Source organism: Bactrocera tryoni, chromosome 2 (assembly GCF_016617805.1).
Source record: "Bactrocera tryoni isolate S06 chromosome 2, CSIRO_BtryS06_freeze2, whole genome shotgun sequence".
In the NCBI taxonomy this organism is placed as follows: Eukaryota; Metazoa; Arthropoda; class Insecta; order Diptera; family Tephritidae; genus Bactrocera; species Bactrocera tryoni.
In genome coordinates, this window is record NC_052500.1 from 6,646,545 (window position 1) to 6,673,520 (window position 26,976).

Genomic DNA, 26,976 nt, shown 5'->3' on the forward strand with positions numbered 1-26,976 from the left:
GGGAGAGTCACTAAGCACCAGAAAGAGAATAACTGAGAAGAAAGAAGAATCAATAACTAAAGACTGCCACTGCGAACCAGGGAGAACAACTGAAAATCAGGGATAGACCCTGAAAACCTGTTTAAGCCTCAGAGAACCACAAATCTACTTAATCATTTGTCAAATCTTTACTTTTTCAGTTTTCCAACATGAATGAAAATTCAACCGAAAAAAGTTGTAATTCTGAAGTTGAATTGTTTTAACTAGAATGGATGATCTTTTAAACCGTAGTAGGGGTTTTAAATATTTTTTTCGCTATATTGATAAGATCTTAGTTGCTTTCGAGATTACTCATACGCTCCGTGTTCCTTTAAATCGCATTACATTTACAGTAGAATTACAAAACAAACAGTTTTAACCTTGAAGTTTAAGCAAATTTAACAACATTAAGTACTAAAAAACATTTTTTATGCTCAAATAATAATATTGGCAGTGTGAAAATATTTATTTAGCGAGTATTTACTAAACGCACAATAGTAGTCAAGCAATTAAGTGAATGTCATTACTCACAGCTACTTTCAACAACTGTTAAAACAATGAATTATAACAGAAATCTAAAACAAGTGAGGAAGAGCGAAGTTCGGGAGTAACTGAACACTTTATACTCTTGCAACTTGCGCTGATCGAAGCAGGGAAATACCTTCAGCCGTATCAATACTTAAAATAAAATAAGTTGAAGTTTGATTAGAAATACGAAAAGACTTTTTCGACTACCAAATATTAAACAAGAAAAAACGTTAACTTCAACTGCATCGAAACTCGAATGCAGGGACATTTCTTATAGCATAAAATAGTATAAAAATAACTACATTCTGATGTTGATCGATCAGCTTGTATGATAGCTATATGCTATAGTGGTCACTTTGTAATGCAGCTATATCCGATTTCGTCGGTTTCGAATGAATAGTAGCTTCTTTGAACAAGAAGAGAGTGTTCAACTTAGCTTACACTTTAGGGAGTCATTTACTTGTTTATTTACATCTTAAGGGATCAGTGACCCCTTAAAGGGTTTAACCCATTTTTCCAAGATCAATGCCCTTTTCGTTTACATTTTATAAGGTCAATGACCCTTTCCTTTACATTTATCCAAGTCAAAAACCCTTGTTTACATTTTATGGGATTAATGACCTCTTTGTTTACATTTTATGGGGTCAATGACCCTTTTGTTTATATTTAGCCAAGCCCAAAACCTTTGTTTACAATTGGGGTCAGTGACCTTTTTGTTTCCATTTTATGTGGCCAATGACGCCTTTGTTTACATTATGAGGTCACTTATATTTCTGTACAGATTTAGCCAAGTCCACAATCTTTGTTTAAAATTGGGGCCAGTGAGCCTTTGTTTACAATTTATTGGGTAAATTTCTCCCTTGTTGACATCATGAGGTCAATGTACTTATTACCTACATTTTGACGAGATCAGTGACCCCATTGTATACATTTTATGAGGTCAATTACTTTCGCGAAAATATCACGGTTTTTGATCAACATAATTGGTTTAAAGTCAGCTGGAAAATCGGAGATCGGACAGACAGACAAAAAGTCGACCGGATTTCAACTTGTCTCGTCATGCTGATCATTTACACATACAAGGTGAAGGTGTATAACTCCATATCTATATCGATTAGTTTTAGGTAACACAAACAGCCGTTAGGTGAACAATACCATTATACCCTGCAGCAACTTGTTGCATGAGTACAACAAAGTTAATGCAGTTAATGAATAAATGCTGACATTAGCTGCGATATTTAATAATACTTTGTATGCATGAATTATGATGTAATTAAATGTAATCATAACTGTGTTTACTTGAAGTAAGCGGAGCAATTTATGTTTAGAGCCGACCTTAATGGACGTAATAGCTTGCTAAATATGTAGAAGCATTTACTTAAGCAAATCACACAATTGCTTATACAATAAATATGCGAGGAGATGATAAAGACACTTCGGAATATACATATACATATCTGTATGTATGTTTGCCTGCATACAATTCCGGGCACACTTATGGCCATAGGTCACATATAGCAATATCACGCAGGCGAATGCACAACGTAATTCTATCTGAACACTCCCAACGCCGTTAGACTCATTGCGTAATGACTTAATTACAGATTTATAGAAAATTTATTCTAATTAATTGCATATTCCTGATAACTTAGTAGACAATGAGGTAATGCATTTATGAATTACATACATAAATATGCATAATATGTTTGTATTATTCAAGTAATTAAGCTTTTAGGAAAGCAATGTGCCTCAACTTCAATTTCAAACGAGCCGCTTATACACATGCACAACAGTAATAACAACAATATGCACAATTGCAAATACACACATGAGCTCCTATAATTTACATTGCCTTTAACAGTGCGATAATATAACAACAACAACCGCAAGTGGTATGATTTGAGTGCAACAGCACCGAAATTTCACACTTAGTCAACTTGTTATTGACTAAGCAGCTGCCAGTCAGCTCTGCAGACCAACTCATCAGTCATTTTCTTGCGTAAGCTGACCCTTCTGTCGTTTGGCTAGTGAAGATATTGCGGGTCTGGCGTACATATGTATATGTGTATATGTATGTATATTACAGGTAGAATATCTCGAAATCTCGAAAGACGAGAAGGTGAGAATGGAAAGATTACAATGATGAGTTCTATAGAAAAAACAAGAAAATTCGAATCATTTGATCCTTGTAGGCAAAAATTTGATAATGGTTTTTGAGGTCCTGATTTGAGGTGAAGGTTCTCCCAACCAAAAAAATTTTCAGAACTGAACTGCATTTTTACCATTTTAATAGTAAAATAATAAAATATGCAGAAAAAGCTGTTTCTGATCTTTTATCTTCGATAGGGTAGCAAACAAAATATATTCCAAAAATTTATGAAAATTATGAAAACAATCTGCTGTTCAAATACATACAAGTACTATATATTCAGTGTGTTCAGCGAACTTATTGACGTTAGGATTACCGGGTAGACCAAAATCATTATATTGGCTTATGGAGTCTCTAGAGAAATACTGTATATGAACTGCTTTTGACACAGAAATTTCATCAAATCACAAACAAAACTTTTAACATTAGGAAATTCAAGGAATTTATGTTTTCACATTTGATTTACGAGAGACTGAAGCGAGTTTTACAATTTTCCTTTTCCTGTAAAAGCCGATTATTATAACTTTCGAATTGGAAGAGAAATCATGAGAACGGCAAACAAAAATATAACTAAAATGAGTCCAACAATTGCTGAAGTTTGGATTTTTACTTAGAAGTGTAGAAATTTGGTAAGAATCGTTAGTTTTTTATGATATTTGGTGCTTGAGGTCGTCCGGAAGTTAGTTTGTCTCGTCACCCTGCTCATTTTAATACCTATATTTGATTTACGAGAGACTGAAGCGAAACTCTTTCTAATTCTAATCATATTTTATTTGAGATATTTTAAACAAGTTTTAAACATCCATAGCCGCACGTACAGTTAGAAAGTCGACGAAATTTGAGAGCGAAAGTAAACGATCCTCTTAAGATGTTACATGGATTTACGGGTTTCAAAAAATCGATTTCTTTTTGTTGTCTTATTAAGTTTTACACCTCTAGAATATTGTCCTAAATTGTAAAGTTGAACCGAGTAATCGTTTCGGAGATACAACCTTGAGAACTTGGGCGCTTGAGGCTAGCTAAGCTCAGTGCGCCGTCTTTAAACGTGTTTTTCTCGAAACTGTGTTTTTGAAATCGGTTGGCAAGATTTCTTGTGAACTACTCAACCGATCTACACGAAATTTCACACAAGTCTTTGAGATACGATTCTTAAAAACTTGGACTATAAAAAAAAGATCGCGAACATTTTCAGTGAAAACTTAATTTTTTTGTAAAAATTTGTGCCAAAAATCCATTTAAAGAAATTTTTACTGAAATTTTAATTTTTTTGTAAAAATGTCTGCCAAAATCCAATTTTCAGTTTTTTTCTTCGTCCAAGTTCTAAGTTAAGGTTTTAACTAAAACACGTACTTTTTCATCCTGTAAGGAGTTATTATGCCAACGCGGGCGCATCTTTTTTCCAGACGGTCACCGGAAATGGGTCGCATAAGAGCCGAGTTTAAAATATTTTTTTCCAAAAATTTTCAGAATTTCTTTGTTATTAGTGTATGTTTGTAACAATAAAAAATTCTAATAAAATATTTCATTTTTTATATGAGAAACAAATTTTTTATAAAAGGCTGTTTTTTACCCGAGAAACCCCAATAATGGATGATGGGAAGGTATGTATATTTAAGGACATTAAATTCTATGATTCTACATTGACACTCCAATTTTTGTTCTATAATTTTCTTACAGGGATTGCAATCACTGAACTCATAGCCTTAAAATGGAATCACAGTTTAATTAGCATTACACAGTTTAGTCTGTCATAGGCTCATTTTTCATTTAGTAAATAAATTAGATGCATTTGGTAGATTTTATGCTTGTTTTTGTTGTAAGAAAATAGTGTCTACTTGACTTGTATCATTTCAGTGTTTTGCTAAGCAACTAATTAATCAGATTCAGTACTGCTTATGCGTCTAGGTTAATACTAGCAATGACTGTTGAATTCTGCACTCGTTCACACAAACATCTGGTATACATTGTGATAAAAAAGAACCCGAAAATATTCGCAACTATTCCGCACATGAAAGTTGGTTAGAAATCCAAAATTTTAGAGAAATTCTTTGTTCGATATTTTTATCCATTGTAAAAATCGCAACGCACGGGGAATTTAATTACAAATTCTGGGTGCTTTTTTGTCACAATTTATATGTATGTAAAGCTGATAAAGCGTCAATAATTTTACATACATAAGTTTTATTAGCATTTGAACAGAAACGATTGATATGAGTGTAATAAACAAATAGCACAACACATGTATCAATTGAGAGATCTACGAGTATGGCAAATGGAAAAATAATCGTGGGTCATAGGAAGGCTTGTGTGATCTTGAAATGAAATCTCAAGTCCTAGGTTTTGACTTTTGCGCTTTTTATTTGCCGCGTAAAAGATAGACTTCGGATTTCGCCGAATTAACAACAAGCCAGCGCCACTCATTGCATTATATAACATAGTATCTGGATAATAAAAAAAAAGTGTATTATAACCTGCAAGCTCACAAATCAAATTAACAGCGCCACTCACTTAAATGAATCCAATTTATGAAATACTGCTTATTCAATTTAGTTATTACGATTTTTTCAAGTTTTTTTTTGCATTTTTGGCGTATTTATTTGTTTTGACTAATACATAATTTAATTTTCAGTTCATAGTAATTGCCACTTAGCGACCTTAACGCGCTTAGCGAGCACATAAAGGCTTAGCATTAAATCAATAACTCAATTGTAAATATTTTTGATGAAAATGTCACCTGTGAAGCAAAAAAAGAACAACAAAAACTACTACAAAAACCAAAAAATCATAAAAAATAAATGAGCAAAAAAACTATGCCTAAAAATGTGAAAGGTAAATAGTACAATAACAAATAGAAAAAACGAAAAAAAAAGAGTTTATTTGCTTCGGTTTTTCGGCACATCGGCATAATAATGCCATTCGCCACACATTTTCATATTTCCATAAGCTTGTTTAATAAAAAACATTGTTAGCAGCGATTAACCGCAGTCACGTTATGGTTGTGTTGTTGTTTTTTTTAAATGCCTCAACTAAAGAGAATATGTTGATTGAGTGAAAAAATAAATACAAAAGTACAGTGGTGAGCAAAATATAAGTAGGGATTTTGTTTGAGGCTAGCTTCTGGAGCTATGAGTAGAAGTTCACGCAAGTGAGGAAAGTTCTCTCAGCGTCATTTACTTGAGAGTGGTCAGAAACGATTATTTTTCATATGGCTCAAGCAGCTCACGATCTTATACTGTGGGTAACCAAAAATCATCCGTTTGAAGGCGAGCTAAAAGTGAATCATCCCTCCCCAGGGTTGTGCGCTGGGTTTGGAACCCGCCACGTAAAAAAACACCCGCAATCAAAAGGAAATAATTTGAGCTTCAGAGCTGAATAGAAAGGATACAATCTTCAACAAGAGTGTACAACTGCTGGTATACGCCGATGACATCGCTATCATTGGTCTTAACAACCGATAGTTCTGTTTTGTCCAGGTTGAACAAAGAAGCGATGCAAATGGGTTTGTAGTGAATGAGGGCAAGACGAAATATCTCCTGTCATCAAACAAATAGTCGTCGGGCTTCTCTCGTCAAAGTTGACAGTCATAACTTCGAATTCGTAGATAATTTAGTCTATTTTGGAACTAGCATTAAATCCAACAATAACGTCAGCCTCGAAATCCAACACAGAGGCAATTGAGAAGTAAGGTCTTCTCTCTTTTCAAGAAAAAAGTTTTGCGGAAGATTTATGGTCCTTTGCGTATAGGCAATGGCGACGACAAAGAATGATATTCGGAACAAAGAATGATATTATAGATTAAAAAGACTAAACGGATTGATATATATGTTTTTTACTGAGATTGAGTGAAGTCGAAACAAACTTTTTAAGACACTAATAATTTCATTCGGTCCGAAGCTTTTAAGACACCTACAACTTCAAACTACAGGGACAACTTTCCGTAGTCGAAGGAATTAAAGCATATTTTAGAGGTAATCGCCAATATTGTGGTCACAAATTGTATCTCATTTAGTGCTTGAGTAGAATTTCGGGCATACAAAGTCTCATGTTCATGGTCCGTTCTCACGAAGTTCTGCCCAACTGGAGCGAATAAAACGACAATTGAATGTTAAAGTTAGCCAAGAATTTAATAAAAATGGCTGTTCTAAAAATGAATAAACTCCAGCCGAGAGGCCAGAGTTTTTACCACTTTTTGCGGTAATTGGGGCGATCAATCGCCTCGCGCTTTTTTGCGTACGCAAGCGACATCACATATCCCCATAAAAAATAGTCCAACAGTGTTAAATCGCACGATAATCGAGTCGCCGACCGGGGCTGATGACGTGATATAATGCGCTCACTAAAAGTTCCTTCAATAAATTTATTGTTCCGTTGGCTGTATCGCATGTAGCGCCGTCTTGTTGGAACCAAAAGTCATCCCCATCAACATTAATTATGGCTTTATAGCAATCCCTATTGACTGCAACATTATGGCCGGCATCATTATAGACTAATGATGCCCTTTGCCCATAGACCACCATCAGGGATTTTGCGGCGGATGGACTCATTCGGGTCTTGTTGAATACTTTACTCCTCTGCAGCAATAGCATCTTCGGCTCTAAGACCTCTTCATAATCAAAAGAAAGTTCCGCTGTCGTACTATAATTTTGCACGCCACTGTATGCAATTTAATACGAAACAGAGAGACCATGAGCGCGCATACAAAAATAAATATGACAATTTTTCATCAATTTTGCTTTTTAAATTTTTTAATTAACGCCTGCATGCCACAAATGTCATGTTGATAATTTCAACAGCTCAATGGCTGAGCGGCTAAACGATTTCCATGAAACGCTGAGCTCATTTCAATATTGACACTACAACAGAATGGCGGTACAATTTGTACAATTTCAGCGGAGTTTTCGTGTATTGCTGCTGATCGCGGTGATTAGCGCCGTGTCAAGTACTCCGCAACTAAAACAAACGACACAAAAGTCGGTGGTCAGTGGACCGGCGGGTGGTGGGCAAGCGCGCGTGCAAGGTGAGTGAAGTAAATAAATAAAAAAAGTTTGAAAATTAAAAAAAAAACTGTTTATGTTCTAAGATCCGAAATGCCTGCAGCCGAAAGAACCGGGTCCGTGCCGCATGAATCTCGATCGCTATTACTATAACTCACAAACGAATGCCTGTGAACTCTTCAAGTTCGGTGGCTGCCGTGGCAATGACAATAAATTTGGTTTTTTGAAGACTTGCGAAGATGCTTGTGTTACACCGAAAACAACCACCAACAATGCAGCACCTGGCAACGCTAAAGCACCAGCCTCAGCACCAGCAGCTGTTCCGGCCGTAGCACCAGCCGCCACAGTGGCCAAGAACCCCCAACCAGCAGTGATTGTAACAAATACCAAAGCAAAGAAAACACCTTAAGAGACGAAGAATGTTTAAAAGTGATGGAAAATATTCCCATATGGAGCACACGCTCTTTAATTGAGGGTTGGTCGATCTTGTACAGTGTTGACTAATATTTTGAGATTTTTTGCACCAAATATTAAAAGTATTTATAAAGATGTTTTAAAGTAAGTTTATGAAATGTTCTAGAAATGCTATATGTAAATATATTCTTCCCATTATATGACGTCACTATTTTTCATTGGCTTGTATAATAGTTAGAAGTTATTCATAAAAAGTACCAGTGAATTCGGTCTTAACTGTAGTTAGAATAGTGTTTAGAACTCTGTACATGATTTGCTTTGAGTAAAATATCTTAAATATAATATATTGGTATAGTGAGAAAATCGGAGCAAAGGGGGATATAGGATTTTGAAAACAAAAAAAATGTAAATGAGCTAAGCCTCCCCCTACGTATGCGCCCTAATATAATACGCCATACCCGATGACACCACATTCATACATCACTACACAACACCAGTTATCAAAATGGATGATTACCGCCTTATCTTCACCTCTTTCGTTTTCTTCAACGTTCCAGAGAGTCAAATCATTCGCTCATATGTTGATATATATTGATTGAAAGAGCTGATCCGAGTACGATCCTCCGCGCTCTTAATGTGCCTCTGATAAAACTAACACTTTATAAATCTTCCAACAAATTCGTCTTGCCAACGTACCAGACAGACACTTAAAGTGAGCTGAAGTTGTTTAAAGAGAGTATTTAGTGTAACATTTTGTATAGTCCTCTATCTGAATAGATGAGTTGCACGCAAAATATTTAATGCCTACTTTTTTTCATAGCCTACCGTTAGAAGGGCACATACCTTAATATCTGGTTTTGGGATAAGGACTTAAAGGTGGTGATACAGCCATATCCCCCTCTCGGACATACTGCATGTTGGTATGTTGTCCGGATGGACGAAAACACTCCAGCTTTGAAAGTATTCGATGCAGTACCCGCCGGGGGAAGCAGAGGAAAAGGAAGACCTCCACTCCGTTGGAAGGACTAAGTGGAGAAGGACCTGGCTTCGCTTGGAATATCCAATTGGAGCCACGTAGCGAAAAGAAGAAACGACTGGCGCGCTGGAGATTAACTCGGCTATAACCGCGTAAGCGGTGTCTACGCCAATTAAGAAGAAGAAATTTAACAGACATGCCAGCAGACTAGAAACTTCATATAATTTCTCTTATAGAGGTGGCATGAGGTAAAAGCAGAGTGCTTACTCCAATCGGAGTAAAGCGGATCGCGCTGCTTTGCATCAACCACGTCAAGAACCAGTCGAGGGTTGCTGGACATATTTCAGAGATTGATAAATTTCTTGTACTGATGATAAACCTTCTTGTACTGATGATGCACGGCTTGCTTCACAGAGGAGACCATACAGTAAGAGGATTTTAGTTTTTGGTGTATTCATAATGGGCTTCTTAGAGGCATAGAAGCGTCATCAGATAGCTACTTTACCTAACGCTATAATACAATTATAAACTGATCTGTATGAATATGTGAATATATAATATCACCCACATATCTAATTTTATGATTCTGACATCGTTATTTACAGTAATTATTTTTTTACGATGAGTGAAATTGTTCAACAAAGAAGTTCAATTAAATTTTGTGTGCGAAATTCACTTTCTGGTGCCGAAACGTTCAGAATGTTGGAAAGAGTCTTCGGAGATAATTGTTTGTCGCGAGTAAGTGTTTTTGATTGGTACAAATTGTTCCAAGAGGGTCGAGAACGCGTTAACGACGAACCACGTCCAGGACGGCCATCAACATCAACTGATGCTCAACACGTCAATAAAATTAAGGAGTTGGTGCTTGAAAATCGATGATTAACAGTCAGAGGTCTTACTGGCATCGTTGGAGTATCGGAACGATTAGTGAAAAAAGAAAAAAAATTTGGGCCTAAGAAAAGTTAAAGCACGATTGGTACCAAAATCACCAAATATTTTCGAAAACGTCATGAAACGTTTTATTATTGGTGATGAGTCTTGGATCTAAGCTTACGGCCGCTCAGGGAAACTCGTCTTGTGCCAATTGAAGACATTAAACGCGAATCGCTACGCGTTGTGAAGGCAATTCCGGAGATGGACTTTAAGAACTGTTTCGAGCATTGGAATAAAACGTTAGCACAAGTGTATTAGGGCCGAAAGGGATTACTTTGAGTGTATTAGGTCCAAGGGGTATTACTATGAGAGCGATCACATAGATTTTGAAGAATGAATTGTGATTTTTAAAATTATGAACAAGGTCTTACTATTTTTTGCTCATGGTAGTATACTAGTTTTTACCAGATTTCCCTAATTTTCATCTTGTGACAGAAGATCGATATATCTAATATTTTCATTGCTTCGTTGATTCTAACAGCCCATGAGATAAGCATATTAAATTCTACTAAAGGCGAGCCATGTTCATTTCTCAAAATCTTACACAATGTCTTTTGTGGGTGTGACAATAACCCGATTACACTCATTAATGAACATAACCTTTCCATTTATGAGGTATATTTATGTATATTCCAAGCTTCAGCAAGATATGCCAGTTTTATAAATTGCTACGTGCACAGACGGACGAACGACTGACGAAACAAGATTCTCGAAAGCAACTCGTCTCGTCTGCCTGAGTATTTCAATAAATTTATAACGGTAGCGTTTATTTTAAGGCATTACAACCGTTAGGATGACAGGCATTATACTCCTGTCATATATAATATTATATAATTTTTGTATTTATTACGAATCACGAAGAAAAACCATTTAGGCTATAAATTTATTGTTTATCGTCAGTTTGATTTTCACTTCACCATTTCAATAGAAATAAGATCGATTGTTTTATTTATATTTCACATCACTTAAACTAAGTACCCGTCTGAATGATTTAACTACCGAATTTAACAATGCGGTTGCGGTTTCGAGCGCGCATCATAAGATGAAATTACACTCGAATTATAATTAGCTGATTTAGGAGAAAAATCCCACTAACCGCATTTAAGGCAATATTCGTTTCATCGACTGACTCATTTTGTGTGCGCAAATATAGAACATAAATCAGACATTAGTGTTTTATTAATTAAATTAGCATATTATTTATGCGAAGGCATTTGCAATTTATTGTTGTACACTTTAGAAGAACATATCGACGATATACTCGTAAGTGTTGTAGGAAGGCTACAGCAGCAGCATACAAAAACGACTTGTAGTAGAACGCCGACAGATTGAAAACACCCGCACATTAAAAGTGATTGCCAATCGTTGAAAGCCAATCACCGACAGTCGTTGACATTGATAAGTTTCGTTGCCGCGTCCAACTAAAACGTAAACGCTGCCATTAAGCCGGTTGCTTTGTTTATAGCTTCCGAGCTGAATGAAGTGGAGCTTCCTAGCGCACTTTTTGCTTGCGCGTTTTGCCGCGTAAGCGACTAAGCGCACATGAGTCTGGTGAATTAGCCGGTGTTGAACGCTTGTTAAGCGACAGCTAACGCCAACGGCGACGCCGCGCGCTCACCTGCTCGAAAATCGTTTATGCAAACCGCGCGCCGCAGCGCGAATACCCGCCACAACTACTAATGAGTTTGCGCGTAACACCGATGACAGCACCTCGCGCTGCTTGGTGTCTGCTGCCGCGCGGCGCCAACAGCTGCTGAATACGGCGTAGGTGGTTATCAGCGTAACTGCGAAGCATTTGCATACGGCTTGTGTGGTGGACGGGAGAAAAAATTATGTTTAAAAATGAACAGACAAAAATAATAACAATATTGAGCAGCGAAAGGGTACGCGTACGAATCGGAAGTTTTGAAGGCGGCGGTGTCTGTGACGCCAGACGCGCTCACCTGCCAGTCAATTCGCGGCGATGGGAGTACTTAAAACGCTTCGAAGGCGCTCGGTGGCATCATTGTGCCATTAGAAACTCAAGCGTGAACAGCAACAGGCCGCGTCAGGAACCAAAAATTTGCAAATAATATTTTCAATCTCTAAACAAAACATACAACAAACTCAGAAACAGGATGAAATTCGTGCTAACTTTGTGCTTGACCGCCAGCTTCGTTGCCGTACTGCAAGCGGCCACCGTGGCGACTTCAACAGCAGCACCCGCAGCCAATGTTGCCCCCACCACAGTCGCAGACGACGTAGCTAACGACCTTATGAGTGCGTAGTATTAATATTGAGTGTGCTCTTATATTCTAATATGTTCTTATACTTTAGTTCCCGACGATTGTTACCAGCCAAGGGAAATCGGTCGCTGCTTTGGAATATTTCCTCGTTTTTCCTTCAATTTGAACACTAAGCGTTGCGAGAAGTTCGTTTATGGCGGTTGCGGTGGCAATGCGAACAATTTCGAGAGCCAAGAGGCTTGTCAAAGAATGTGCATGCCGAAAAGTCACGATGAAGTATCGGACGAAGAAAGCACAACCACAGCGAAAGCTGACGAGGATGATGAGCGAGCTGATAAGCTGATTCCCGCTGATGAACCAGTTGAAGTTTAAAGCCGTTGAGAATCAACTTCCGAAAGAGGTTTTTTAAAATTTGTCTTTAGTATTAAAAGCCGTTGATTTACAAAAATATTGTTGTTAAAAATTTTTAAAACGTGTGAAATTGTTGGGAAAATATGACTCACTTTAATGAATAAAAAGGTAAAAGTTGAATTACATTAACAAGAAATAATACGTTTTGTAAGCATTTATTGACAAAATTCTAATCTATCTGAGATAACAAATTTAAAGCAATTTTCAGAAAATTGGATCAAAAAGAGAGTAAGTACGGAAGACCAGTAAAAATCCAGAGTATTATATTAAGATATTGTGAGCTTGTGAGCAAAATCTGACAACTGACAACTCTCAGGACAGGCTAAACAGTCTGGACATCAAAAGATCGCTTAAGCGAGGATTAGTTAAAGGCATACCGAAGGCAAAATACATTTTTGAGGTTTACGCTTTGTAATAATAATTCCGAAAAACCAATGTCTTTGAATGACGATCGAAAGAATAAGTATTAAAATCTATTGGTTCTAGATGTAAAACACAAGATTTTCTTATGAAGTACACGGAATTATCATAAAACAATATCTGACATTGAGGGGAAGAATCGCTTCAAGCCTTTACCAAATTTGCAAATTGATTTTCCTGAAATATTACAACAAATCTCAAGCTAAACCTTAATCTGTTGAAAGTAACTTTGGACTGAATTAAGAAAAATATGAAAATATATTAGTGAACTAATGTGAAAAAATTACTAAGTTTAGTCGATATATTTTTAGGATATGTATAGTATGTCCAATTTTAATTTAGACATCCTTTCATTACCTCTCTATCTTTCGGGAACTTTCGCTAAAGATAGCACCGAATAGATACTTTCTGCTTATGAGATTAGCCATAAGGTTCTCTTAGTAGCAAAATATATTTGAACTAGTTCTTATAGAACACCCAGAGATGATCTAGTAACTGATGTCCAGAGAATACTAATATTATGAAGGGAGCACCTCTCCAGTCTTTTGAAAGGCAGTGAAAGCATAACACTAGGAGATAGTGAACCCGATTCCCTAATCGATGACGATGGAGGCGACGATCCATTGCCCGAACATGAAGAAGTATGGAATAGCAATTACACATCTGAAGAACAACAAAGCGGCTATTCAAACACGGCAGCGAAGAACTAATAAAGAGCATGCATCAGCTTCTTTGTAGAATATGGTCTGGCATTGTCTTTATGCCGCTGTGTCTAAATTTTGTATTCCCGAAAAACTAATATGGCTGTGTAAACTGCCGTTGAGCAAAAAAGCACCGTCAAAATCGGGAAGGACCTCTCCGAGCAGTTCGATATCAAACACTGGTTTCAGACAAGGCGACTCCATATAGTGCGGTTTCTTTAAATTAATTACTGAGAATGCACAATCTTTTATAAGAGTGTAAAGCTGCTGGTGTACGTCGATGATATTGACATAATGTTGAGCCCAAATCCGCGTCGTTAGTTCCGATTTCTCCAGACTGGATAAGGAAGCGAAGCAAATGGGTCTGGTAGTGAACGTCGGCAAGACGAAATATCTCCTATTATCAAACTATCAGTCGTTGCTCTCTTGACTCCCACGTCACTGTTGACAGTTATAACTTCCAAGTCGAGTTTTCGAGAGAAAGGTTTTGCGAAAGATTTATGGTCCTTTGCGCGTTGGCCACGGCGAATATCGCATACGATAGAACGATGAGCTGTATGAGATATACGACGACATTGACACATAATATGTAGTTCAGCGAATTAAAAGACAACTAGGTCATGTTGTCCGAATGGACGAAAACACTCCAGCTCTGAAAGTATTCGACGCAGTACTCACAATAAGCAAAACCCTATTATTTTTTCAACATATGGCTTTTTAAATTTGTATCTCGCGTTGCATAAATGGGATTGGGTTACACAATAAGTCGTTAAAAAGATAAGATTTTGTAGTAAAACGATTTCTGAGGAAGTTTTGTGATTTCTTGTTTGAGTATGCTTTTTCAATAAAGGCGAAAAGGCTAGTCAGGCAGCTGAAAATGTGGTGCGGAAATATTCAAATTAGGTTGAATACGAAAAGAAACTCGAAGAATGAACTTTTGCTATGGACTGTCAACAATTAGAGCGTCTGAAGGAAGCAATCGTCCAGAAGCGGTCAGTTTTGGTCAATAGGAGAGGAATTGATTTTCATCGGTACAACACTAGGTCACACACCTCTCAAACGGAAGCTTGTTTTGGAGTTTCCTATGCATTCACCTTGTAGTCCGGACTTGGCACCAAGTGATTACTACGTATTCTTGTTCACGGCAAATTTTTTTTAGTGAAAAAAAGCGGCGCAAGAAAAGGGAATTTCGACTGCTTCAATATTTTGCTAATAGAGACGACGGATTATACGTGTTTAAGAGTGTCATTATAAAATTTCCTTCAAAATGGCAACAAATCAATGAAGAGTTGAACTAAATTGGATCATTTCAACAATGTTAAATAAAACCTTCAATTTCTAGCAAAAATAATAGATATCTTGCTATTAGACCTTATAGATATAGGTGTCAGAAAACCAAGCTACTATCATGGCTCGTCGTCAAAGCCTTATAAATATCCATTTTATCTTTCAGAGGCCACTGATTAGATTTTTCGATATATTTTTAAGCGATATCAAGCCCGTTAACCCGCGGTCGGCTGACAAGCGGCGAGAGAATCAAACGGAAATGTGTCAACCCGAGCTTCGATCTCTTCTAATAATTCAAATCTAAGTATTATTGAAAGTATCATATGTATTAATATTATCAAAATACAGAGAATTATCAGTGACGTACGCACGTACAGCGGGGTTTTTCTGAGCGAAGAGTAAACTTTCGCCTATCATAAACACAATGATATTACAGAATGAAATCTATGAATGCTTCAAAAATATTTTCCAATGGTATTTACACTTGTATGTATGTATGTATAATTTTTGTAAATAAGTATGACGAGTGTATTCTGTGCGAAATAACCCAAACATTTGACTTCATATGATCATCTATTCATGTATGTATGTATGTATATGCCAGTATATAGATGAAATCAGTTAATGAGTTTTGTCAATGTGAAAAAGCAACAACAAAATCTTAATTGTATTTGCATCGCTTATAAGTGAGTACTTTTATTAAACACGCTTAAACACAGACACACACATACGCATGTGCATATTGACTTAAAATTTCACATGAACACACCCAAAAACCTTAGTACAAGTGCAAACAAATGTACAAACGTATGTACAAACAACTTTATAGAGAGCAGATAATGTCAGAGCATACAATGTTAGTTTCGAGTACTTCAAGGGTCGCACATTAACGATATAAATTCATTTCGAAGTGAAGCTTGAAGGCAACAAGTTTAAAGTTAACGAATCAAATTGTGCTTAAGACATCTACAAGAGAAAAGAATCAAAATGAAATTCTTCGCAGTGATTTTGGCCGTTTTTGCAGTGATCGGCTGCGCGCTGGCGCTTAAGGATCGTAAGTGTACTCTACGTTAACCCTCAACTAGAGAGGGAGTCAGAGCGGTGTTAATCACTAAAGTTTCACTTTCTTGACATTTCTGCAGCCATCTGTGGTCAGGAGCACTCGGCCGATGGCAACGGATTGATCAAGTGTGCCGCTTATGTGCCCTCGTGGACCTTCGATGCGGCCAATAACAACTGTTTGAGCTACATTTATGGCGGCTGCGGCGGCAATGACAATCGTTTCCCCACGCAGGAAGCTTGCGAGCAGAAATGCAAGGAATAAATGGGACAAGGAAAAGTGTGTGTCTTGTTTTAGGACACAATTGTAGGGTCTGATTATAATGTGATATAATTAAAATTTGGAAAATAAAAGTAGCAAACAAAATTGAAGAAAAATATACATATAATTGATTTTTCAAAAATGTAAAATACTTGACTGATATTGATCACGAGCAGCGCATTCATTAACTCGAGATTTTTGATTATTATGTGAAGTGGATAGAGTAAAAGAGAGAGATTTGATTTGTGGATGGATACTTATATAATTAGGGGAATATTTTATGCCGTTACAACTACAAAAGTTTTAATGCAATACTTTTTAGGAAATTTTCCTCTGACTCACTTTTAATTTAGAGATGCTTTGAAGTGAAAAATATGCATACATATATACATATAAAGGCAATTAGACTTTGAATACAAACAAAAAGAAAATTTTGAGCGAAGTACCAATTTTAGTATTGATTTAAGTAAGGAAGTGGTAAATTAGGGAGTAACCGAGCATTAGATAATCTTACAATTTTTATGAACCTAAGGTGTGCTTAATATTTTGAGATATCTGGAAAGATTGTCTTCAGACCATCGTTGTTTTAGACCATTTAGCTTTATAAGAACACTTGCTTACTGAAAGGTCTTTTTTAAATCAAGCAATTTTATAGAAAGGAGCTAACGGTAACGGTCTTATGTTAGTTTTCGTCCATTTCTCAGCAAAATCGCATTATTTACCGTAAGTCCTTCGTCCATTTCTCAGCATTATTTACCGTAAGTCCATTGGGAGGTGTGGAATATGTGCCATTCGGCTGAAAGCTGGACATTCGCCTAGATAATGTTCCAGCATCTCACCATCCTCCGTGTGTCCTCTGCATTTTGCCGTATCCACTTTTACTATTTCCTAAAGATGGGATCTTAAAAGTAGGTGTCCCGTGACCACACCTACAAGACATTGAGACCCTTGAAAGTATGATTCATGATCAGTAAAAGATCATCCGTACAAGCTAAGTCGGTCTAGCCACGTCCGTCTGACTGTCTGTATCTGTATACAAATACTAGCCTTCCAGTTTTCCAGATATCGTTCTGAAAATACGCATACGTACTGTTTTTCTGAGAATCCGTATACCGATGTCGGACCGCGATAAGGTACAGGTGTAGTACAAACTGATCTCTATCAAGACCTTGTACGGAAACCTTTTTATTTGACAAGATATTTTCCGAACACCATAGGAAATAGCAAAACGTTTTACGATATCCACCGTTGGAGAAGACGTTTAACATGGATTTACGAGTTTCACAAAATCGATTTTTTTATTTTCTTATTACATTTTGGACTTCCTCGAGAATATTGTCCTAAATATTTAGTGGATCTGTGTAATAGTTTTGGAGATACGGCCTTGAGAATATGTGCGCTTGTGGCTAGCTAGACTAAATCACCGTCTTCTCGAAACTGCGTGTTTTGAAGTCAGTTGGCAAGATTTCTCGAGAACTATTCAAACCGATCTTCATGAAATATTACACAGGTCCTTGAGATACAATTCTTAAAGACTTGAATGAATTTTTTTTTTTTCGATTACAACTATATGAAAAAAGTCGGAAAATTTTCACTAAAATTTTTAATTTTTTTGTAAAAATGTTTGCCAAAAACCCAATTTACATTTTTAACTTCGTTCAAGTTCTAAGTTAAGGTTTTAACTAAAACACGTATATCTTCACTTCAAATGATCCTATAAGGAGTCTTGACAACGTGGACACATCTTTTTTCCGAGAGGTCCCCGGAAATGGCGTCGCAATGACCGAGTTTGAAGTATTTTTTTCCAAAATTTCAGAATATCATTTTGATAGTTTATGTTTGTAAGAATAAAAAAAATATAATAAAATACTTCATTTTTTAAATGAGAAAAAAAGTGATGAAAAAAGGCTGTTTTTTAACACACACAGCTTAGTTTCTCATAAAAATCCATCTGTAGTACGAAGTAAATGCTTAGAGAACCGAATTATTATCACTAAACTCTTTTAAGATTTTTTATTTTTTTTTTAATATTTTTTTTAATAATTACTTGTTCTGATAAGATTAGTTAATGATTTGTATTAAATTTATGAACTTCATCAACTAATTTTTATGAATAAAATAAAACGCCACTTTCACTATATTTCAACTTGTCATTAGAATTTATTTTGCCGTTTTCAATAATAGTATATATGTATATATGGACTTATGTACATAATATGCATGACACTTGTATACACAACTGCATATGAGACGCTTTCTTGTGTACTAAGTGTTCCTTATATCCGGTAATACATATAGTATGTATGTAACTACATATGTATGTCTATGGTATGCCTATGCTCTGGTGAATATTTAGTTCGAAGGCTATATTTGCTTACGCTTTCAATATTTATTAACTTTATTCACTTATTTCTTTATTGTTAAGCTTAAATATTCATTTATAACTAGAATTGTATTTCACTTGTGTGTTTGCTTGCTCATTTACATATGTTTGTTATTGTTTTTCCAGTGTTATCGCGTTGTTTGAAGCGCTGATAAGCGCTTGAACTCGGCTGAACTACGCTTCGAATTTTATTTTTGTTTGCTTTTATTATTTTTTGTTCAGTTTTCAATTTTTCATATTTTTCATATTATTGTTTATTATGCAATATTGATTTTAATTGCCTAATTCGGTTATTAATATTCCGTGTTCATTATAACTTAATAATATGGTGCTCCGCTCTTCATTGTTTGTCTAATATTTTATTGTTGTGAGCAAATTAGTATGCTAACTCACTAATGTTCCTGGAAATCATTGAATAATTATATTTTTTTACAACTTCATGTATTTTAATTTGCAACTGTTGAATTTTTTTTCTATTATATATACTAATATGCATTATGTATTACTCACTATTGTATATATATTTGTTTATTATATAATATATTTAATTATGTAAGTGCAACGCTGCATTTTTCTAAACGCTAACTGTTTATTCTAACATTTTCTTTGTTTTTAATTTTTTTTTTTATTTTCTATATTTTTTCCAAATTATTTGTTCGTTTTTCTTCGCTTTACCAGAGTACAATGCTGTGTAATAATAATGTCACTCATTTGCATGCGCCTCATTGTTGGTGTGGTGAGAATCGTGTTCTGATTCTAAAGCAAGTGATTACTTTCCACTAAGTGATTACTGTTTTCTTATTGTGTTTTCTATTGACGCCACTTGTTAACACAAAAACAAAATTAATAAAAGTAAAAGTATTGTTCTTTATAGTGCTGAGGTGTGCTATTGTTGAACAGGCAAAATAAATTCCAATTAACGTACAAAAAACAAAACAAAACAAATGAAACAAATAAAGAAAAATAATGTTATTGAATTTGTAATGCTTATTGCAGCTGCATTGTTTGCTAGTTTCACATTGAAATTTGTAGAAAATGGTTCTTGGGCAAGCATTTATAACATTATCATAAAAAACAATAAAAAAATTTGGGAAAAGGATAACATTTTTAAAGCAAATTTCATTAAAAGTATGATGTTTTGTTCGTATATAAGCAATAACAGTATAATCTTCTTAGGAGCTTGATAAAACCTCTTATGAAAAAAGTGGTGTGTTTTTGACGGCTGTTTCCCCAAACCGCAAGATGTTTATCTAACGCTTTTTGTTATGGAAGAATTTGAAAGGTTTTTGTGGAACAAAAATAAAATCGAAAATTTTGAAATGTTGCCATAACAGTAAATAACGCTTTTCTTAAAATCATTTGTCTACAAATCACCTCCTAACTCTGTGAAAACAGTTTCAAGAAAAGCGCCTTTAAAGTTTTAATTGAATATATATGTAGCATACCGCGAGTGCGCCTCTTTTCAAGGTTGTATCTCCAAAACTATTACTCTGAAAAACTTGAGAATTTCGGACAATATGTACGAGATGTTATTGAATTTAATAAGATAAAAAGAAAACATGAAACCCATGTACTCCCTTAAATGAGGCTGCCATCGAAAACAGATAGAAATCATACCACAGACGAAAATTTCTACTGAACATTGAAGCTTTTCAACCTTCTTAAAAGCCGTGAAACACATGAAACCCCTTAAATGAGGCTACCATCGAAAAGTGACCGGAATCATATCATAAATGAAAATTGTCCAGTGAACATTAAAGTTTCTCAAAAACATACTGGTAGATATTTTGATATCCAACTTCGCATTAAAAAATTCATACCAAATATTGTACTAAAATGTTTTTTGGAAATATCAATGTCATCACTAAGCAAATATTTTTATTATATTTAGCTCTTTCCTCGAAATCTTTTCGAATTTTATATATGTGACTACGAGTGGATTGTATTTCGAAATGAAAATATTTTGTCAAAATACAAATACAAATTTGATAAAATGATAGACTTGATCTGCTATCTCCTATCGCATTTTTTTATAAAACGCTTTCGCTCTTATCTCATAGATATTATCAGGTTTCACATCTCACAACATAGTTTTCTGATGCTTTCTATTAGAACAAGTATTTCTCAAAAAATAGTAAACCTTTTATACAAAATTAATGAATGTAGTTAATTAGAGAGATGTAAGAGTAGTAATACTAAAATTGGAAAAAAGGACACAGTTTCAATACTTTAGAGTTAATCTGATAGATTTTTATAAAATTTTGTCCATATTCATATTTTAATGGAAGGTTAGCTACAAAGAAAAGACTGCTAAGATGGGTTAGGTTAGGTCGTAGATTTTATCCGCAATCGATCTCACTTGGGCATATATTCGTCTTATGTGTTACTCATAAACTCATAAAAAGTGGATCAGCAGATCGTTATAAATCGACGAAGCGTTTTAAGCTCACCACAAATTTAATACAGCAGCTAATGTCAATCCCAGTCATATTGCTAAGTTCGCCCAAGATGTCTATATCGAGATATTTCAAGCTCAGTCTGGCAAAAGCCAGGCAGTAGAGGAGGAAGTGACAAGGTGAGTCCACCTCGCCTTCCTCTATACAAATTTGGCAAAAAACTTTTAGACAGTCTCCAGTCAGAACGCCTATAATTGCGTTGAAGTGACTGCTAGTAGACTAAAATTATATATGTACTTTGAATTAAGTAAAGCCACTGTAAATTCCAGTATAGGATGTATAAGATATACATAAACTCTCTATGACTGTAGAAAAGTATTGCCTACATTCCGGCATGACGATAAAAAAGCTTGTCGATTAAGAAAGAATAGAAGTATCATACCGAAAGTCGAAAATCTGCATCTCATTCGCCAGGTACAGAGTTAGTAAACGTATTTCCATTTACCGAACATGACATGTGATCAATTCGATTTTAAGTTTTTTGTCATATCACAAAATCAGATATAGGGACACTAAAAATGTGACTAAAACAATGCTATTCCGAAACAATAGACAAATCAAAAGGGCAGGTTGACGATATTCTTTTGATCTTCATCAAAAATTCTTCGAGAAATGGAGAAAAAAACTGGCATACGGTATTACACCTTGGTGCAATTGCAACATGAAAAATGTGATTTTAGAGACATCAACTCTGGACCGGCAGTAGATTTGTTTGAGCAAATGATAGTTATGAAAACAAAGTTAAAAATCTAAGAAAGTAAGTTAGATTCTAGAAAAGTAGACCTCTGCCGATGCAAATTCGTATTGCATACATGTATTTAGAAGCGAAAATATAGTTTATATTATATATATGTACATATTATAGTTTTAAGTCATTTAAGTGTAAGCAGGATGAAAGAGAAGGAATAAGCATAAATAAAATAAATATCAAAAATATTAAGTCAAATAAATTAAATAGTTTAAAGAAATAAGTGTTACTTGTGGCGTCAGTGTTTCAGCTTTCAGAGAATTTTTCCTTTCGAAATATTCAATTCTGTATAATCTCGAAGTGTCTAAAGTGTTCCTTCAACAGTTAAAAGTTTGTGCGGGCGCTTATAACTAAACATATATGTATGTACTTAAATTTTAAATACGATTTTACGACTACTTGTAATTAAGTAACACTAAACTACTTTTGTTATGAGCTACTACTAACTACTAGTGTTATCGTAACTAGATAAATATGTATATACATAAGTAAATCTAACCTTGCGCGGCAGCTTCCACCAATACTTTCTATTGCTTTTATCATTTCACTTATTATAATATTAAAACTTCACTTATTTGCTGCTTTGAGTACATTTGGGAACCGCTGACTACAATTATTCACTTTTCGTTATGGCGACGGCACCGCCACCGGCACCGTTGGCTGTGCACTTGGGCGGCGTGTCCTGGCGATGAAGTGTGGGCGTGTGTGTCGGCGTTATCGGCGGCGACAGTTGCTGCTGCTGCTGGTGTTGTTGTTGCAGATGCAGTGCAGCCGCCTGCGATAGCTGTTGTTGCTGCTGCTGCTGCTGGTGATGATGATACGCCGCGTTCTGCGCATCGAGCAGCGTCAAACTGGCAATGCTGTGATGATTGTTGGCAGCCGCCGCGGCCGCTGCCGCTGCAGCCGATAGGCCATTCATGGTACTCGCCGTCATATCCTGAGCCGACTCGCTTTTCAGCCGCACACCATTATTATTGTTATTGTTATTATTGTGATTGTTGTTATTATTTGCGACAGCGGCGGCTGCGGCAGCGTGCGCATTGCTCAACGCAGCGGCGGAATGATGATGGAACGAGAGCGGTGGCAAGTGTAGACCCGGAAATGCCAAGCCAGCTGCGGCGGCGGCGTGTAGTGATTGCAGCAGCGCGGCAGAGTGTTCTTGTGCCTTGCGACGCAATTCGGCTACAGAGCTGGAACGTGCATCGTGATTGTTATGCGCCGACTGGCTTAGGACCGAGGTGACGTGGGTTGGCGAGTCGGGTGAGCTGCTGGCGGAGGGCGCAGCAGAAGAAATTGGCACACCGGACGCGGAGCTGGTAGAGGCAGCAGCAGCTGCGGCGGCTGCAGCAGCTATCGACGAGGCGCTAGGTGGTGGTGGGGGCGGTTTCAGCGAGCAGCACGAGCACAGACCCGGAAACGGTGAGACGCCTGAAAGGGTAAGATACGTATTAGTTACGCGTTGTTGGAGTAAAATTTCTAAGAGATGAAATGTATAAATCGAATCTTTTCGTTAAGTATTCAATAAGAAGAAGAGAGCAAGGCAATATACTTCTGTCTTCCTAACAAGCTGTTAATGAAATTTGGTAAATGCCAGGATGAGGGATTGATCATGTGATCCATACTAATTGATGGCTCATTATGACTCATTATGACTTTTTAAAAGATCCATTCCTAGGACAGAAGGGTCTAAGTAAGCGGAATGGACCCGGACTTTTATCCGTCCACTAATTCTCAACTCGGCATCATTCCTCGAAATTACCATAGGAATCTTTTCTGTCGGTACAACAACAAAAACCTTTCAAAAGATAAGAATAAATCCGATATCATATAAATACAGTTATTTCAGACACAAATAATTTTGAGGTCCCTGATTCAAGGATCTTTCAAAATATAAACTACAGAGCGTTTATTCCGAGGCTAAACAGGTCTATTATCGATCTTTGAAGATGTTCTCTAACTTTTACGAGCATCCGTAGAAGCTCTCAATGATAGATTTATGTGTCTGTGAAACAAAAAGGATTAGGAGCTCCGAGCTCCTTCGAAATTTTTCTGTTTATAGAAATTGGTTACCGACGGCCAAAAAAAAAAACTGTATACATATATTAGAAATAGGAACCGACTTGCAGTCTTTGCGGAACCTGTGTAATTTTTCAGCTCCAAGGGCAGAATTAACGTTACGGCTCTCTGTCATGAAGTAACAAATCACAGCCAAATTGCTGATTTCCATCTAAAATTCAATTAAGCTAATAGGCCACTCACTACTTTCTCGCTTAACAAATACTTAAGTCTTGCTGATGGATTTTATGAAATGCCAAACTAGTGGTAGGGGAAAAACGGTGTCTCGGCATGTCATCGATTGCGGCGGAGCTGATTGACAGCGAAACAGATTGAAATCCAGCAGCGCGACTCGAGGACTATGTCGACGGCATTGAGATGACGAGATACCACACTACCCATCATTATGTAATTATATTACATCAACAATCGATAAGTTCGATAGCAAGAGGCTTTCAAGCAAAGCGCCAGCATGTTGCTATTACTTATTGATGGACGTTTTTGATTTATAATACGCAAGCAGAGAATTCACTGGAGCTCACTACAGAGTGATGTAGTGTTTGGTGTGATGTCTGATTGGTGAGTGGTGTGGTGGGTTAAGCAAATAAATATTTTATGCAACAATATTTTCCATTCATACACTGGCACAATAATAATCGCATTTACCTTTTAGTCCGGGAAAGAGTGGTTGATGTGTAAACTGTGAGCTCAGCGAGGCCAAATGCGGCGGCAGAAAGAGTGGTGGATGCGCGGTGGTGGTGCTGCGTTGTGCGCCAGCACCAGAAGCGACCACGCTGCCGGAGTTGTCGTTGAGCACCGGACGAAAGCCGCAATTGCTGAAATGAAAATATTGAAAATAATGAAATTGGAAAGAGAGAAGACAAGATTAAAAAGTATGCTCATACATACATAAAAATATTGATGATTGCATTGTATGGGGGGGAATATGACATACATACATTCATATATGTCAAATCAGAAGTGTTGAAAATGTAATTGCTATGAAGTGTGGAGTTGTTTAACAAATTAAAGACTTTAATTGAGAGATATTCAATTAAGTTAGGCAATTAAGTGTGGTTATGATTGATGAAATTTCAATGATTTAAAAAAAAATAACTCTTTGACTTTCTCTTTGAATTAGAAAATGCTTAATAAAAAAGGGGCGTAGACCTGCAAAGGGGTAAAAAGTAAAATATTCAAGAATATAAATCAAGATATTCGTGGAAAGTACACAAAATGTGTTTATGTGGAGATCCCTACCTAAAAGATCCAAATTTCGCTATTTTGACATTATCCCATAGAGAGAAAAATTTAACTCTTCAACGAGTGGGATAAGTTTCTAGAACCCTGAATTTTTTGGTTTAAACTTAAACTTAAAATAACCTCTTCAATCTCTCCACATTCTTCATTGACTCTCCCATATTTGCGAGATCAATGCTGAAATTCATTGCATCCCATACCGTTAGCCATCCAAATAAACTAGTGGGAAGAAATAATATGTTTTAACAAATTGGTGATGGATTCAAAAACACTTATCCTGCAAGTGTGATTCTTATTTTGATGATCAGTTTTAAAACTTAAATTTAAAAAAAATTGTTCCCAAACTAACATTAAACGGTCCTAGCCTATTCACAATAACTTTCAAACTGCGACTGATTATAATCTATACCAGGATCTGCCGTAATTTTGGTCCTTATTGCGCTATAGTCCCAATATTGACGTCATCGGGACCTGGAAAGAACAGGGTGATAATCACTCAGAAACAAAGTCTTCCGGAATAACAGATGCAGTCCTGCTTACAGACGACATTAGCAAGGGACAAGAAAGCACAAAATTCCTCTATGGAGGTTCCCTTCGATAAATGGAACACAACTGTCTCTCTCAAGGACTGCACCAAGTACCTGAGGCAGTTTTGGACAGCAAACTTCTGTGGAAGCACAATGTGAAAGAAAGAGTGAGGAAAGCTAGCCATGTATGCAAATGCTCGGCACAACCTGGGGGCTCTCTCCCTCTCTCATGCACTGGTGCTATACAGCTATTGTTAGACCAATTCTGCTCTACGGTGCAGTAGTATGGAGGACAGGCGTATGAAAATTCACTTACCAGGAGACAATGGAAAGGGTTCAGAGACTCACTGGGCTGTGCATAACGGGAGCTTTAAGAACAAGGGAGTTTATTGTGAAAAGGGCTTCAAAATATCTTGAACAAAAAAGTGACTGGGACAACGACACCTCTCTCAAAGAGACCTTAAGCACGCTTCAATGATACATAGACGGCTCGAAAACGGCAGATGAAATTGGTGTCAGTAGTATTGTTTGGACCACGAAACTGTCTAACGTTGTCCATGGGATCGATGCGTGGAGCAGAGGCTACAAAAAACTATCATTTAGAACGAATTACCATGTTTAGTGATCGAAAGCCAACACTTCAGGCAATGTCATTCTCAGATTGCTTTAACAAAATATTGGTACTAGAGTACAATACTATACTATAGTACTTTGTACATTCTTCATCGACTAGTGAAGGTGTGGCAAGTATAGATATATATTCCTTGAGAGCCCGAAATCCCGAGAAGAAAAAGTCAGACTAAAGGAGTAATGTATCTACTAAAAGAGCATGTCTCATCTGACAGCTCAGCCGCGCTGATAAGTCTAAGCTAAGGGGACAATACAGCAGAGACCACAGTTTGCGACACAATCCTCAGTAGTAATCTAATTCACAGGTCTTTCAGTATATAAAATAATATTTGCATACTTCAAATCCTCGATAATCAACTGATTAGACCTTATCATTCTAGTTTCAGTACCGGTGAAGCAACTACTAATCAGTATTTTCCAGTTCAAAAATTTACAGACACCAACCCAATTTGAGTATATCTCTAAAAACGTATACGAGTTTGGCCCAAACCAAAACAATTTTCTTCTTATTTTACATATAAGAAACGAAACAAGAACCAA

At 36.4% G+C, this 26,976-nt stretch overlaps 4 protein-coding genes across 7 annotated transcripts in view; 3 read left to right on the top strand and 1 right to left on the bottom strand.

Moving 5' to 3' along the window:
• LOC120769791 (homeotic protein ocelliless) overlaps positions 1-26,976 on the bottom strand; it is a 150,577-nt gene that overhangs the window by 15,930 nt on the left and 107,671 nt on the right. For 3 of the 4 annotated variants that reach the window (XM_040096976.1, XM_040096977.1, XM_040096979.1), the window contains 2 exons: positions 24,686-24,855; positions 18,508-23,392 (listed from right to left, as the gene is read on the bottom strand). In XM_040096976.1, the coding sequence (XP_039952910.1) occupies positions 22,578-23,392; positions 24,686-24,855 (985 nt within the window). In that variant the 3' untranslated portion in view covers positions 18,508-22,577. Of the gene's footprint in view, positions 1-18,507; positions 23,393-24,685; positions 24,856-26,976 lie in introns of those variants that run through there. The other variant, XR_005704887.1, reaches the window with a different exon arrangement.
• On the top strand, positions 7,538-8,306 carry LOC120769792 (spleen trypsin inhibitor I-like). The gene is made up of 2 exons (XM_040096980.1): positions 7,538-7,712; positions 7,776-8,306. The coding sequence occupies exons 1-2, from the start codon at positions 7,559-7,561 to the stop codon at positions 8,096-8,098; spliced, it is 477 nt and encodes a 158-aa protein (XP_039952914.1). The 5' UTR covers positions 7,538-7,558; the 3' UTR covers positions 8,099-8,306.
• Positions 12,001-12,629, top strand: LOC120769793 (carboxypeptidase inhibitor SmCI-like). The gene is made up of 2 exons (XM_040096981.1): positions 12,001-12,271; positions 12,329-12,629. The coding sequence occupies exons 1-2, from the start codon at positions 12,130-12,132 to the stop codon at positions 12,607-12,609; spliced, it is 423 nt and encodes a 140-aa protein (XP_039952915.1). The 5' UTR covers positions 12,001-12,129; the 3' UTR covers positions 12,610-12,629.
• On the top strand, positions 15,959-16,497 carry LOC120769799 (male accessory gland serine protease inhibitor-like). Its single transcript, XM_040096986.1, has 2 exons — positions 15,959-16,110; positions 16,199-16,497. The coding sequence occupies exons 1-2, from the start codon at positions 16,044-16,046 to the stop codon at positions 16,378-16,380; spliced, it is 249 nt and encodes an 82-aa protein (XP_039952920.1). The 5' UTR covers positions 15,959-16,043; the 3' UTR covers positions 16,381-16,497.

Bases quoted from the DNA above. Each gene is read 5' to 3' on its own strand.
- LOC120769799 (XM_040096986.1), top strand. From the start codon at position 16,044: ATGAAATTCTTCGCAGTGATTTTGGCCGTTTTTGCAGTGATCGGCTGC. The intron at 16,111-16,198 runs GTAAGTGTACTC...ACATTTCTGCAG, and splicing joins CGCGCTGGCGCTTAAGGATC to CCATCTGTGGTCAGGAGCAC.
- LOC120769793 (XM_040096981.1), top strand. From the start codon at position 12,130: ATGAAATTCGTGCTAACTTTGTGCTTGACCGCCAGCTTCGTTGCCGTA. The intron at 12,272-12,328 runs GTGCGTAGTATT...CTTATACTTTAG, and splicing joins CGTAGCTAACGACCTTATGA to TTCCCGACGATTGTTACCAG.
- LOC120769792 (XM_040096980.1), top strand. From the start codon at position 7,559: ATGGCGGTACAATTTGTACAATTTCAGCGGAGTTTTCGTGTATTGCTG. The intron at 7,713-7,775 runs GTGAGTGAAGTA...TTATGTTCTAAG, and splicing joins TGGGCAAGCGCGCGTGCAAG to ATCCGAAATGCCTGCAGCCG.